We start from the raw sequence: 15,719 nt of genomic DNA, 5'->3' as shown, positions 1-15,719 counted from the left end.
CCACTTTGATGAGAGTTTTTATCATGAATGGATGTTTACTTTTGTCAAATGCTTTTTCTGCAACTATTGAGATTATCATGGGATTTTTAACCTTCCTTTTGTTAATTTGGTATATTACATTAATTTGCAAAAGTTGAACCATCCTTGTGACCTTGGAATAAATCCAACTTGGTGGTGTATGATCCTTTTTATACATTGGTGGATTCGGTTTGCTAATATTTTGTTGATGACATTTCCATCTATATTCATCAAAGATACTGGCCTGTAATTTCTTTTTTTGTAATGTCTTTGTCTGGTTTTGGTCTCAGGGTAAATGGTGGCCTCACAGAATGAATTTGGGAGTGTTCTGATCTCTTCAATTTTTTGGAATAGTTTGAGAAGGATAGGTATTAGTTCTTCTTTATTTATTTAGTAGAATTCCCTTGTGAAGCTGTCTGGTCCTGGACTTTTGTTTGCTGGGAGGTTTTTTTAAAATTTTTTAATTTTATTTTATATTTTATACAGTAGGTTCTTATTAGTTATCTATTTTATACATATTAGTGTATATATGTCAATCCCAATCTCCCAATTCATTGCTGGGAGTTTTTTAAATTACAAATTCAATTTCAATTCTAGTGATCAGTCTGTTCAAATTGTCTATTCCATCTGAACTCAGTGTTGGCAGGTTGTATGTTTCTAGAAATTTGTCCATTTCTTCTGGTTTGTCCAATTTGTTGGCATATAACTGTCCATAGTATTCTCTTATGATTTTTTGTATCTCTGTGGTATCAGTTGTTATTTCTCCTTTTCATTCTTATTTTGTTTATTTGGGTCCTCTCTCTTTTCTTCTTAGTGAGCCTGGCTAAAGGTTTATCAATTTTGTTTATCTTTTCAAAAAACCAACTCTAGGTTTCATTGATCTTTTCTATTATTTTTTATCTCTATTTTATTTAATTCATCTCTGATCTTTCTTTTTGCATTTGGTGTTGCTTTTATTTTATGAAAAAGCTAATTTCAAATCTACATTAAAACTAAGCTGAATACAAAGTCTTAGCGAAGGGGGTCTGGTGATTCTTTTTACAAAAACATGGCCACTGTCCTTTGGCCTTAAAACTTCAGGAAGGGCACTTCAAATGGCTTCATCTTTGCATGTTTCAATGCCAGAGCATAGGAGTAGACCCTAGCGTCCACTGTCAGATGTTCATCAGCTACCAGAGCATCAAGTCTCTTCAGCAGGTCATTCTTTGGTAAGGAAATTACTTCCACAAATTCTCCATTTCCTGGCTTTGGCTCAGGCCTTAGGTTTTCAGCGTCATCTCCATTGATAGTTACTGTCATGATGTGTGTGGTACAATTTGACAAACCTGGATCCATACATACAGCTGGAGAACATTCAGCAACATCTCCTTTATAGCCAGTTTCTTCCTCTAGCTCCCGAAGAGCAGCTGCTTCTAGGCTTTCGTTGTCATCATTGAGACCCACAGGGAATTCTAAGCAGTAGCTTCCCAGTGGTGGTCAGAACTGCTTTACCAGAATGATACATTCATAATGAAGGGTTCTTTGAAGCACTGGGATAACTGGCCACACCATCAGCAGACTGTCCTTTCCTAACTGTCCACTTCACAGTTTCCCAAGTTCTTGTTTTACCAGTAAGATTCCTGTAAGTTGTTTTATCAAGCTTGACCCATTTTCCTTCTGAAATTAACTCTTCTGAAATAATAGACTGGTGTTTTGAGAAGAATCTGCTGGTTCTAGTTTTTCCATTTTCAAACTAGTTAGTTCTTACTAGTTAGTCCTTCTTGCCCCCAGGCAAGAAGTTCACGCTACTCCCAGGCATGGGACGAAGGTATGGGTACTCCTCTGGGCGGGTGGTGGGGGGGCGGGAGGTGAAAGCATGGGTCTGAGGCCATAGTCTGAGGAGATGTGGTGCTACTGCTCTCTCTAATCTTTATTAATTCCTTCCTTCCACTGACTTTGGGCTTTGTTTGTTCTTTCTCTTTCTAATTCTTTTAGGTGGCAGGTTTGGTTGTTTACTTGAGACTTTTCTTGTTTCTTGAGGAAGGCCTATATTGCTTCGTCCCATAGATTTTGGAAAGTTGTGTTTCCATTTTCATTTATCTCGAGGTATTTTCTGAATTCCTCTTTGATTTCATCATTGACCCACTGCTTTTTTAGTAGCATGTTGTTTAGTCTACACATGTTTGTTCTTTTTCCCATTTTTCTTTCTATAGTTGATTTCTAGTTTCATACCATTGTGTTTGGAAAAAATGTTTGATATAATTTCTATCCTCTTAAATTTGTTGGGGCTTGTTTTGTGGTATATTAGTGTTTCAGGAAATAATCTTGGGGGGGTCATCTTTAGAACTCTGCCTACCAAAAGAAATTGTATATGATTTTCTCTTTGATCTATGAATTAATTAGAAACATCTTTTTTTAAGTTTACAAATGTATGTGAGTCTTTTGGCCTATCTTTTAGTTGTTGATTTATAATTTTACTGAAGTATGATCTATATGTATTCATTGAAGCTCTCTTTGTGGTCTACCATATGGTCAACCTTTATGAATAATTCACTTGTGCTTCAAAAGAATATGTATTCTATGATTAAGTACAGGGCTCTATAATTAGTGTTTGAGCTCAACCTTGTTGTTTTATTCAAACCTTACACATCCTTAATTTTTTCCCTATTTGATCTAACAGCTTCTGAGAGAAGTGTATTAAAATCTTCCATTTTGACCCTTTTAGTTTAAAGAAGAAGAAACTGAGGCCCAGCAAGTTTAAGTAACTTCCCCAGTATCCCACAGCTAGTTGTGGCACAGCTGGGGTAAGAACTCAGGTATTTCTCATATTGATATTTACTCCAAAGAGAAAGTCCAGTAATTTTTATTCTGTTAGTTTCTCTTATAATCACAATATTCCCTGTCAGTCCCTGTGTTGTATTGGCCAATGCAAAACTCAGGGCCACTCTCTTTATTCCCAGTTTGAATCTTAGGCTAATGTTGAAGTTATTGAAGCAAGTTATTTTAATTTGGGGAGGGTTATTTTCTATAGGTAAAGCAGCTATCACAAATTCCCACAATTACCCCCCCACACACACAATTTCCCATTATTTCAAGGATAAGCACCCTCAGCCAGCAGTTCAACAGGATGGAATGATTCAGAAACACTAGTAGAGTATCTCCTTTGCTGGTCTTTGACCTTGTTACATTCTGATACAATATGACTCCCATTTTTAATTTTTTTAAAAGGAAAACAACTTTAATGAAAAAGGAACTCAGGTCATTAAATATAACTAAACACATTTTAAATATAAATACCATGTCTTTCCTGATTAGTATCAAGTAAATATCTAAACTATGTGTCTGAATAGCTAAACTATCTGTCTGAACTCTGGTCTCAAAGAAAAATCTTAGAGACAATTACACAGAAGATGCTTCATAGCATCAGGTGCATTTTTTAAATGATGGGATCTTTTGGGAAAATAACTTCAGTCTATCAGAGATTTCTGTTGTTCCTATTGTTGGTAATTCATTTATGGCTACACCCTTATAGTCTACCTTGCCTTTCTTTTTATCATTAGATTCTTATATAGCTTTTCTAGACCATATATGACATTTTTGTAGATCCAGAGCATAAATAGAATGACTGTACAATCCCAGACTTGAGGTCCTAAACATGAGAGTGAAGGCAGGCAGAGTGGTGCTGAGGAGGGCAGAAGGAGAATCTCTCACCTTCCCCAAGTCTAATCTGCCATCCCACTGCACAGCCCTTGCATGCACATCTCCTAACTGCCACCCCAGACCAAGATCTGATCTGTACATGCTCCTTCATCTTGAGTCAGGGCACACACTGGGCTGGGCTTAGTTTGTGTGGCCTGGGCTGGGGCCTGCTGAGCAGCTCAAAAGTGCCACAGGGAGCCCACCCCATCTGAAACCCCCACTGACAGTCAACCCCAATCCACCCCATTACCACTCACCTGAGACGACCAAACCCAAGTGCCTCATTCCCATTTTTAGAATCTCCTTTCCAGACAAACACACCTAAGTATATGATTTTCAAGCACATCCTAAGTAGAGGCTTCCCAGACATGAACTCTCCTTCATCATCAGTATAATGACCACATCTGAAGCTCATCAAACCTCAACTATCATGCATTGATGGCCTTCCCGCTATCTCTTTCTTTACTTGGTCCCTCACCTCTCTGCTCTACAAGGGCATTGTGTAAGGATAATAATCACTCACTTTCAGGCAGACCAGAGCCAGATATGCCCATACTTCAGCATTGTAGTTGTTCAGTGCATTGGCTTCAGAGAGAGCATCCTCAGCCTCTGTGAGCTCATCCAGCTTGATAGAAAAAGAAGAAAATGTGATTTGTTAAGTCAAAGTAGTTTTCACTTAAGCCAGCTGGAATCTGTTTAGCTGAAAATGCTATGTCCAAATAACACTGATATATGTGACCCATACTAATAATTTTCAACTTAAAAAATTTTTAGCAACAGAAAAAAAATTTTTTAGCAACAGAACTCTTTCTTCAAACAAAATCATATGTGGTGGTGTTCCAATATATGAATGAGTTAAAAGTAGAACTGCTCTGATTAAAAAGTCAGGTACAGGAATCTGGAGCCCTGCCTGCTGGGCCATCGAGTTATACCCCTCTCTTCTTCCTTCTCTCTATAGCAGGCCCATCAGGGCATCCATGAACCATAGAGCTTCAGGTGCCAGGGTTGGAAAACCAGAAGTATTCACTAACATGTGTGCCTCATTCAGTGATTTCCCCATACACAGTGGGCTGTCAGATACATTTGTAGTTTTATATTGTACATCCCTTTCTTAAGTTAGTCCTGTTAGCCCATCAAAATACTATTGTTTAGAAAGCTTCTCTTTCCCCTAATATTAGTTATTGACAGCACAATCTTGAGCAATCAATACAACATTCAGAGATTCTAGGGTGTTCCCTGAGCTCTGGGCACATGGATATCATTGCTGCTCCCTAATACTGTGAGTTTGTTCTGTAAAATCTTCCAAAAGGCCACCTAAGGAAAGGACAAGATACCTCTCTCTCCCCAGTAAAATCGTTCTTCATTTTTCATGTTTTAGAAAATAAAATAACTGGTTTCTAGGCCCAAGACAATATGAAGAATGGCCTTTCGGCAATGCCCATACCTTGGTCCACACTTTAAATGTCCCAGAGATATTGATTCATTATTTAATCAACCTATATTTGCTAAGAATTTATTTTACTCTGTGTCAGGCAGTATGCTAGATACTTGGAATAAAAAGAAAAAATACAACTTTTGCCCAAAGAATTCACTGACAGATACGTAAAAAATTAAGACAAAATGAAAACTCAAACACATAAAGAGTTCTGATAGAAAATAAACATTTCTATAATAAAAGCATATATATATATACATATATGTATATATATGTACACATGCATATATATATTTATTTATGTGTACATATACATATATGTACACATAAATAATCTAGTGGAGGGACAAAGGAAAAGAGGAATAGTTCTACCCTGAGATTAAGGGATGGCTTCAGAGAAGAAACACCATTGAAGTCAATCCTGAAGGATAAATAGGAGTTTGTTAGCTATACTTCAAGGCATTCCAGGTAAGAAGAACTTCATATACAGAGGCACAGAGGCTTCAGAGAGCATGGCATACTCAGGAAACTCTTAATATGCTTGTGTGGCTGGAGAAGGGAGGGAAGGGAGAGACAGAGAGAAGGCGAGAGAGAAAACAAAGGAAGTGATAAGACCAAGGAGTTAGGAAGAGACCAGATCATTCAAAAAAAAATCTGAATATTATTCTGAAATAAGGAGTAGTCACTGAGGAGTTTAAATAAGGAAGTAACCTGGTATTTGCATATTTTAAAGACCACTTTGGTAACAATGCAGGAGATGAATTGAGGGAGGACAGGAGAACACCCTAGCAGGTAAAGAAGGGATGAGGCTTGAATTAGAGCAGTAAAAACACGGATGGAGAGGAGACAGTAGACTCAACAGACATTTAGGAGACAAAATGAATAGGATATTTGATGCCTAATTAAAAGTAATAGAAGTAGACTAGGATAGTTTTTAAGTTTCTGGCTTGGTTGACTGGATTCATTATAGTCCCATTTACTAAGACAGGGAATACAGGAGAAGGTACAGGCTTAAGGAATGTGAGAATCCTTCTGAGATAAGTTAGGTTACATTTTGGATATGTACATTTTGAGGTGTCTGGGGGACCATCAAATGGAGCTGTCTATTACATTGTTTGATATAAGGGTCAGAACATGAAAAGTGTTATGAACTGAAGCTTTAGGATTCATTGGGGCACAGCTGGTAGTTAAGCCCACTGGGGTAGATTATATTTCTTAGGGAGAAGAAGTAAGGTGACAGGAGAAGAGCTGGCTATAGAACCCAGGAGGACCCAACAATTATGATGTGTAAAAGACTAGGAGCCAGCAAAAAAGGCTGAGAAGGACACCAGAGAGGAAGGCGTGGAACTGGAAGGATGTGAATGCAATATTGTGGAAGTCAAGCGAAGAGAGGGTTTCAAGTAGGAGGCAGTCAGCAGGGTTAAGTGCCACAGAGACTTCATCGGAGGGTCTATTGCATTTGGCAATTAGGGTGTTATAGGGGGCCCCCATCAGAGAAGTTTCAGCAAAGTGTTAAGGGGTATACACCTAATTGCAAGGAATTGAAGGGTAACTGGTACCTAGGAAATGAACAGATAATTCACATGATTTCAACTTCACTAGTGATGAAAATGTAAATTAGGATATATATCAAATTGGAAAATGATAATGCCCATTGTTGATGACTTAACAGTAAAATGGACTCTCACACCTGGCAGAATATAAATCAGTTTACAGCCGAATCTAGAAAGTGAGTTGACACTATACTTAAAATTTTTTCTACATTCTTTATGAATGTATCCTAAGGAAATAACAGAATTAAGCTTAGAGATTTATGTCTTAAGAATGTTTATTTCTGCTTTATTTATAATATATAGACGTAGAAACTAATGACATCCAATAATAAGTGGTTGGTCAAATAGATATGGTATATCCACACATAGGTACAGCATGACTAAAACATTGACTGAGGGGCAGAGATTACTTGGATACCTTAGCAGTAGGACTTAACCCAACTTTTTTTGAGTTTCTATATCAATGAAAATATTTTTTATGCTACTTAAAACAAATAGAAGCATGATTTATGCTGACTGGTTTGTACAGTTGGTTTCTTGTTCTTTTGAAAGTTCTGTTAGGTTTCTAACAGCTACAGATGTTTTACATCCTTTCTGGGAAGGTGGAGTGGGGGCATATGGCTTCTATATAAGTGATCACATGTCCTGGTTGGCCTGGGACACTCCTTGTGTCCCAGTGTGATTATTAATATCACCCTTTTCATTCTCAGAAGTGTCCTGGTTTGTATGATAAATTACATGATAACCCTACTTATGCATCCAAACCAGGGAATACCATGCAGTTATCAAAATTTATGTTTTAGACTATTTGATTATGTGAGAAGGTACCAATGCTATACTGTTAAGTAGAAAAAAAGATTCCAAAGCAGTAAATACATTATTTACAATTTTATACATTAAAATTACTTTCAGGGCTTCCCTGGTGACGCAGTTGTTGGGAATCTGCCTGCCAATGCACGGGACGCGGGTTCAAGCCCTGGTCTGGGAAGATCCCACATGCCGCAAAGCAACTAAGCCCATGCACCACAACTACTGAGCCTGCATTCTAGAGCCCATAAGCCACAACTACAGAGCCCGAGTCCCACAAGTACTGAAGCCCATGCGCCTAGAGCCCGTGCTCCACAATAAGAGAAGCCACTGCAATGAGAAGCCCGCGCACTGCAACGAAGAGTAGCCCCAGCTTGCCACAACTAGAGAAAGCCCGCATGCAGCAATGAAGACCCAATGCAGCCAAAAATAATAAATAAATAAATAAAAGAACTTTTAAAAAAATTACTTTCATATACGTACGAAAAAAGACTGGAGGAAAATGCATTCAAATGTTAATAGTGGTTATCACTGAGTGGTGGGGATTGTGGATACTTTTATGTTTTCCTCATATTTTGTATCATCCAAATTTCTATAACTATCATATTTTACCTTTATGGTTAAAAAAACAGCAATGAGGAATAGGAGACAAGTAATATAAACAATTCTTTTGGTTAAGGGTAACAACCAGGGAGGTTGTTACTGTTGTTATTGTTTAATAAGAAGGGGAAAAGTACAGGGAAAGAGCTGACTGGGAAGGAAAGCTTAAAAATGTAAATCAAAGAGAAAGAAAACATTAAGAAAGTGAGGGATTAGGAGAAAAGGAGAGGGATAGAATCAAGAATACACATGAAGAAGTTAGACAAGGACAGAAGAATGCATGCCTCTTTCAAAGATTAGAGGAAAGGAGGGAAGGGTGACTAAAGAGTTTTTAGGGGCAGTGGAACAAAAGATCTACCAGAAGCTGTAGCAACTCCTCCTGAATATAGAAGGGACACAGAGCCTAGTAAGTATCAATTAGTTTCTTTAATTTAATTGAGTAGATTCTTTATATCCCATATCACTTTTCTCTTCCAGATAACATAATAAAATTACAAGCTTATGTACCAAATAACATGAAATTTTTTATTATATAGCTTCATGCTTCAGTTTTTGTGGGATTTTTAAAGAACGTTTTATTTTTGTAGTTCAGATTGACCTTCAGTTTACTGAACAGCTTTGAAGAGCAACTTTTCATTAGAGAAGAGTGCCCTGATAGCCTCCTACCACCATCCAAACTCCCAGGATGCCTGGAAGGCCGAAGAGTCAAGGTCAGCTGTATGCACAGGCTAGTCTCAAGACCTGATCCTCTTACCTTATAACAGGCGATTCCCAGTCCTAGCCAGGTAAGGCATGAAGGCGATCTCTTACAGACTTGCAGGTAGGTTTTCTTTGCCTTTTCGTACTGTAGAAAGAAAGCACCACGGAGCTATTGATCTGGAAGCTTCAAACACTGCATTGCTAGGATAACCATGGGGCTTCTAATTGTAATTGTAATTGTACTCCACACCAATCAAAGTTAGATGAGTCCTTGGATTATGTATATATATGTGTATATATATATATATATATATATATATTTAAATATATTTTATATATATACTTTAAATATATATATATTTTAAGACAACTTTTTAAGAGAAGTTTTATGTTCACAGCAAAATTGAGAGGAAAGAACAGAGATTTTCCATTTACCCACTGTCCCCACACATGCATAGCCTCTCCCATTATCAACATCCCCGACCAGAGTGGTACCTTTCTGTTAGTTAAGTCAAGCTAAGAATGCTTCTACTACTTTTAATAAAAGAAAGCTAAAATAATAGCTAAAATAACACTGAGTTCTTAACAACTTTTTTAGTATCATAATGGTTAAAACCACAGACTCTAGTATTAGACTGCCTGGGTTTGAATCCTGCTTCTATTAATTACTGGTTATCTGATGTTGGGCAAGTCACTTTACCTTTGGATGTAAAAATGTCATTATCATATTACTATTCTCACTCCACAAAGATCCCAGACAATGACCTGATTTACATAGTTACTCCCCATCTCTATTCCTCACCTCTTTCTCTTCCAGATATATCTGCCCCAGTCGCAGGAAGATGAAGTGCATCTCAGAAGCATCCACTACAAAACTAATGGTTCGCTCATAGCATGCCTTGGCCTCAGCATGATTTCCACTCAGAAAATAGAGATGGCCCTTCACGCCCCAGACGTTAGGGTTCTAAGAAAGTGAAGAACAAGTAGTACATGGGATGAGGTAGTATTTAAAAGTACATTAATGATCTTTGTTTAACATTTAAATTTAGATGAAGTCCATGTTCTTTTGCAAATTTGAAAGAAGGCCATTCAGTTGCACTGGGAGATAACTGTTCTAGGACTTCCCTCTCATTTTTTTCTTGCATTCTTCAAAGCCGTTTTGTCTTTGGGGAAAATATTAAGAAAAATATTCATGCATAACCATGATGATGTTCACAATGAGAAAGTAGAAGTTCAGGAAACTTGAAATAGATAAAGTGTCCGCTAAAGAGCTGTCCTTATCCTTTCTCTGTCCTTTGTAAAAGTCATGATTGATTAAGAGAAACAAATGGAAGGAAATTAGATAAATGAGTTTACTGACAGCTGATGACCCCCACCTCTGGTAACCAGAAATCTACCTGTGATATGGCATCACCACCTTTAAGAAGGCCTACTTGTCCCTTCTCCAAACTAAACTTAAGATGCTCTAGCAAAAGTTATTACCAGGTAGTCCATCTGGGCTGCTTGTTGAAGGTATTCCTCTGCTTTAGCAAAATCCTTCTTGAGTAGGTGTGTCTGGGCCAGCACCAAGTAATACTCACAGCTGGGGCCTCCATGAGGGCATAATAGCTCATGTGCAAGCACTCTGTGTACATACTGCAAGGAAAACTCAGATTATAAGAAACATGTAAATGACTGCATGGTGTCAATTCCATAGCTCTTATGGTTGAAGATTATGTCTCTGATAATAAATAATAAGAAACATATTATAGAATGAAATGATTATCAATTTCAAAAGGTTAGAGGTGAATTATAAACATTCAGCATATCATGGTTCCATTACCAGCTATTCATGTAGTAACATTTCCAAGTGAATTATCTACAGTACTGTATAATTCTGGTCTTGCTGGTCATACTAGATGAGTTTTAGCCTATTGTGTAGCAGACAAAGGCATTTCATCAACCACCCCATTTTCATACGAGGTAACATTTTCAGGCATTTGTATTTATACGGAAACTTAGAGTGAGGCAAAACCTCCCTTTCTAAAATTCTAAACTCAGGATCTTAGAAACATAAATGTCTGTTTCTGACACACTCTCAAGCATTTGTTATGTTCACCAGTTTTATACTTTGGGCTAGACTTTGTTTTTAATATGATATACGGCCTGCAAATTTGACAAAGTCATATGTACTTGCTAAGAAGAGGGGAAACCCTTCTTCTCCCTCTGTTCTCATCTCAGCCTATAATATAGAAACTTCCACTAATAATGATACCTTCTTAGGAAAATACTTGGGGGGGAGGCTCTGCAGCTGTTCCCTCTACCTGCGTACTGACTCTTGGACATGGGGGAAAAGTGATTTATTTAATTAGGGAGACAGAGAGCCTGTTTCTCTATTGTGAAAGGTTAGTATATTAAAGCCTCCTGTTTAATGTGGCCCACTCCCACCTAGTTCATAATTCTTGCCCTATCTTGAGTTGCCCACCCTCAAGTGGGACATGCATTCTATAGGTTGAGGGCCAAATCTCTTGCCTCCTGGATCTTGCTCTCTCTCTTACTGCTCACTTCATGGATATGTTTCTCATTTCCTATGTGGTAGGTAGACCTTACAGGATGCTCTTCTTCTCTGGGAGGAGACTGCAGTTCTCCAGTTGTTCCACCTGTGACTGCATGGGTAAATCAAATCTGGGACCAGTCACATATCCAGCCCAGTTATACCAATAAAAAATTAGTATTTTTATCCCCCCATATAGCACTGGGTATCTGTTTCCAATTGGTTCAGAACCTGGAAGGGAAGAAGGGTGTGCTTAGGCTCCTGTGAACCCCCAACACTCACATAACATGAGTTCCCACAATAAAGTAACATCAGGCTACAAATGACTCAGAGTCTGATTTCGCTTTGCTGGTATTCTATAGGGAGCAGACTTGCAGTGAGGTCTCCTGATGCTCTCTGCAGAGAGTAGTTCATGTTTGAATGTTTATTCCATTGTGTCTATAGTGTGCTCTCAAAGCACGTTTGATTTCTGCATCATACACAATTAAGCTTGCGAAGACATCACTATGAGAGAATAAGTAGTTCATTAAAATCTTTCCCTCTACTTGCCCTTTTTCAAATATTCTGACCTGCACAGCATTGACCTTCATCAAGAAGCGTATGGTCTCCATGAAGATGGTGGTAGGAGTTTGGGAAACACTATAAAGGGTGGGATGCAGACAAGTCGATGACTCTTGACATTTTGATGCTTCTGAAAATATGATATTAAAATAATAGATAATTAGATATAAAGGAAAAATTCAGAAGCTCAGACACATAGCAGGGAGAGTATTCTACTCTAATATATGAGAGAAATTATAATCTTGAAAGCAATAGATTATTCTATAGCAATGGCCCCCAAAGAGGAGATCTCAGAAGTTCTCGAGGTTATCCTACTGGTGGTTCCAAATGAAAGTTGAATGAAATAAAAGCTTTTTTTTTAAAAAAAGTATTCAGATCTTCCTGAATGTGAAACAGATTTGTAGATACTCTGATCTTTAGATACTGTAAAAATGAAAATTCATTAACAGAAAATCATAGGTCTGTAGTTGGCTACTTCTCTGAGCTAAATGTAAATCCTCACTATAGAAATAGTTGCATTACTGAGATTGGATTTCAGAGTCTAGCCTCACATGAAGGAATTTAGACAATATTACAGATAAACTAATCAACTTCAAACAAGTTAAGATTGCCATTTTGGTCATCAAAAGAGTTTTCAACATTGTCTAGTTTGTTTATCCCCTTCTTCCAAGTGGAAATCTTTATTCTAATTACCTTTTTTTGATGGTATCTCCTTGATAAATGTGTTGGATGGTTTTGGGCTGGTAGTTGGATCCTGAGACTGTACAGACAAAATGGGTTCATGTGACTCAGACTGCAGGTTAGAGGATTCATCAAGAAATTCATCTAGAATGGATAATGGAGCTCCTAGTCCTATAAAGATTAAATTTTAATGAGAAAAAAACCTACCTTCCTACATTGTATATTAAAAGGTTATTACAGGAGATAAATACAATTAATTTCCAAAGCATAGGAAACATAACCCCTAAATATTGCATGGAAAGACTTGTTTTCCAGATTTTTTATATTTCTGAATAATTTAAAGAGTGCAAGCTAAACAGACAGCACAGCTCCTGCCACTATGACCCCCCAGTCAAACCCTTCTGCCAGCCCAAGTCATGATAGTGTCAAACAAATACCTATTACAAAAGCTATATGTTAAGCCTAGAATCTCAAGAATCCAGAGGAGAAGATTAACATATTTTTAGATAATATTAAAACCATTTAAGGACAGGAATTCTATTTTATTTCACTGTTCAAAAATCACCATCATCAATATCACAAGTAGTTATATATGAACATGGCTGTATGCCAGGTATTATATTAAGGATTGTAATGTACAATCTTATTTATTTTTTACAACACTATGAGATATACTTATTATGCTCCATTAAACAAAGTGAACCACAGAAAAGTTAAAAAATTTGCTGAAGCTCTTAAACATTCCAAGCTGCCTCTCACATAAACAAATGTTTTAGGAATAAAAATAAAAAGCAATGCTGGTTAGGAAATGATCAGTGCCAGCTGGTTCTGAATCAGAAGAGGTCACTCTCAGCTAGAGAAAAAGATATGGCTTTGAAAAATAGGTAGAAGTTGGATAGGTAGAGAGGTAGGGGCTAAAGCATGGAAGTAGCAAGCTAATTATTTTTATGGGTACTGAGGATTGCATAGTAAAAATTAAGGAAAGGTAGGTTGGGGGCTAAGACTGTATTGATATTTGAATGCTAGGAGTTTTTGTTTTTTTTTTTTTTTTTGCGGTATGCGGGCCTCTCACTGTTGTGGCCTCCCCCGTCGCGGAGCACAGGCTCCGGACGCGCAGGCTCCGGACGCGCAGGCTCAGCGGCCATGGCTCACGGGCCCAGCCGCTCCGTGGCATATGGGATCCTCCCAGACCGGGGCACGAACCCGTATCCCCTGCATCGGCAGGCGGACTCTCAACCACTTGCGCCACCAGGGAGGCCCAACAATAAAGAGTTTTGAGCAGAAAAATCAGAGGATGAAAGTGGGATTTTATGAAGATTACTCTAGCAGTACTATGCAGCAAGGAGAAAAAAATGTTGATGGAGACAAAGAAGTCTGTAATAAGGCTGTTACAACATTCTGGATATTGGTAATGGAGAGTAGTGGAAATATAAAAGGAAGATGTAGGGAGCATTTTGAAAGAATACCAACTGGTCTGGGAAATCAACTTGATATTGGGATCGGGGGAAGCTCAAGCAAGCAAGCAAGCAAGAAGAAGCAGGGATGACTCTGAGATCATGAGCTTGGGTGCCTAATATAATGATGTAGAGTCAGTTTGAGATATGAGGAGATGAGTTAACTAGTGGAAAAATCCAACTGCTGGATTCTGGAGGGATGTCAAGGTTAAAGATAGAAATCTGACAGTTATCAGAAGTGAAAATAGAAACTGTGAGGGTAGGTGAGCTCTTAGAAAGTATTACTGGCAAATGATTACAGTAACCTACTATTTACATGTAATAAAAAACATGTTTATGCTGTATGCTTCAGTTAATTCAAAATCACTATTGAGATAACAAATCAAAATACCATATATATTCATTTATGTATTTATATTTAAACGGCTCTTTTTTTAAAAAGGTAGAAGTTTTAAAAATAATAGTTCAATGAGTGAACTGTAATTCCTTCAAGAGAGGAGAGCAGTTATAACTCTTCCATTTATACTTGACATTTTCCATTACCCTTTCTTAGAATTCTCAGTAAACAATTACTTGCACTCACTCTATGATTTAGGTAAAGCTCAACAGCCACTTCCTCTAAATAAGGAAACCAAGGTTAAGAGAGGTTAAATGCCTCAGAGCAGATCAGTGGCGAGACTAGCTATATAACTGTGGGGTTCTCAGGAAATAATTTACTCTAATTTACTTTTCATACTGTAAAAAGTATTACAGTATTACTGGGAAATGATTACATCTACTGGGTGTGACAAGAAAGTGAAGCAACCAAAGGAAACACAAACTATTGGAGATGGAGTTAATCCAACATGTATTTCAAGAAAAGAGAATGGTTAAATATGCAGAGTGATCATTGAGAAGTGATGATCTTAATGAAAAAAAAAGAAACTGGAGAGGTGGCCAAAATGGCAGAGTAGGAAGACCCTGAACTCACTGCCTCCCATGGACACACCAAAATTACAACCACTTACAGAACAACTATCTATGAAAATGACACGGAGACTAGAAGAAAATATTTTCCACACCAAAGACTTAAAAAAGGAACCACAGTGAGATGGTAGGAGGGACAGGGACATGGTATAGTCAGGACCCACACCCTCAGGTTGGTGACCGACATACGAGAGGAATATCACAATCATAGAGGTCCTCCCCAAGGAGTGAGGGGTCATAGTCTTATATCAGGCTCCTCAAACTAGGGATCCTGAACCAGGAAGACAAGCCCCCAGAACATCTGGCTCTGAAAACCGCTGGGGCCTAGGATCAGGAGAGCTGAAGGACTATAGGAAATAGAGACTCCAATTTTAAAGGGAGTGCACAAAATCTCACATGCTCCCAGTCCCAGTGCAGAGGCAGTAGTTTGAAAGAAGCCTGGGTCAGACCCACTTGCTGATCTTGGAGAGCCTACTGGAAGGCAGGAGGCAACTGGTACTCCCTCTGGGGATGGAGACACTGTTGACAGCCATTTGGGGATCATTCTACCATGATAACAGTGGTACTGGCAAGTGCCATTTTAGAATCCTCCCTCTAGCTTATTACCACCGGGGACTGACCCCACCCACTAGTGGGTTGGCACAAGCCATGAGCCCTCCTGGAGCTCACAAACAGCTGCACAGGGATACAGCCTAGCCCACCAGTGGGCCAGCACCAGCCCCAAGTCCCCCCAG

At 38.3% G+C, this 15,719-nt stretch overlaps 1 protein-coding gene and 1 pseudogene across 1 annotated transcript in view; both read right to left on the bottom strand.

Annotated features, from left to right (window-relative positions):
• The window catches only part of CFAP70 (cilia and flagella associated protein 70), a 95,174-nt gene that overhangs the window by 14,009 nt on the left and 65,446 nt on the right, over window positions 1-15,719 (bottom strand). Inside the window, exons 21-26 of the mRNA XM_060112131.1 lie at window positions 12,578-12,736; window positions 11,893-12,014; window positions 10,273-10,425; window positions 9,593-9,754; window positions 8,846-8,935; window positions 4,220-4,321 (exon numbers count right to left, since the gene is read on the bottom strand). Of these exons, the coding sequence (XP_059968114.1) occupies window positions 4,220-4,321; window positions 8,846-8,935; window positions 9,593-9,754; window positions 10,273-10,425; window positions 11,893-12,014; window positions 12,578-12,736 (788 nt within the window). The remainder of the gene's footprint in view (window positions 1-4,219; window positions 4,322-8,845; window positions 8,936-9,592; window positions 9,755-10,272; window positions 10,426-11,892; window positions 12,015-12,577; window positions 12,737-15,719) is intronic.
• On the bottom strand, window positions 1,087-1,743 carry LOC132485403 (ADP-sugar pyrophosphatase-like; annotated as a pseudogene).

The sequence above is a fragment of the Mesoplodon densirostris genome, chromosome 1 (genome assembly GCF_025265405.1).
Source record: "Mesoplodon densirostris isolate mMesDen1 chromosome 1, mMesDen1 primary haplotype, whole genome shotgun sequence".
NCBI classification, from domain to species: domain Eukaryota; kingdom Metazoa; phylum Chordata; class Mammalia; order Artiodactyla; family Ziphiidae; genus Mesoplodon; species Mesoplodon densirostris.
The sequence above is the reverse complement of the archived record's forward strand: the minus strand, read 5'-3'. Positions and strand labels throughout refer to the sequence as shown.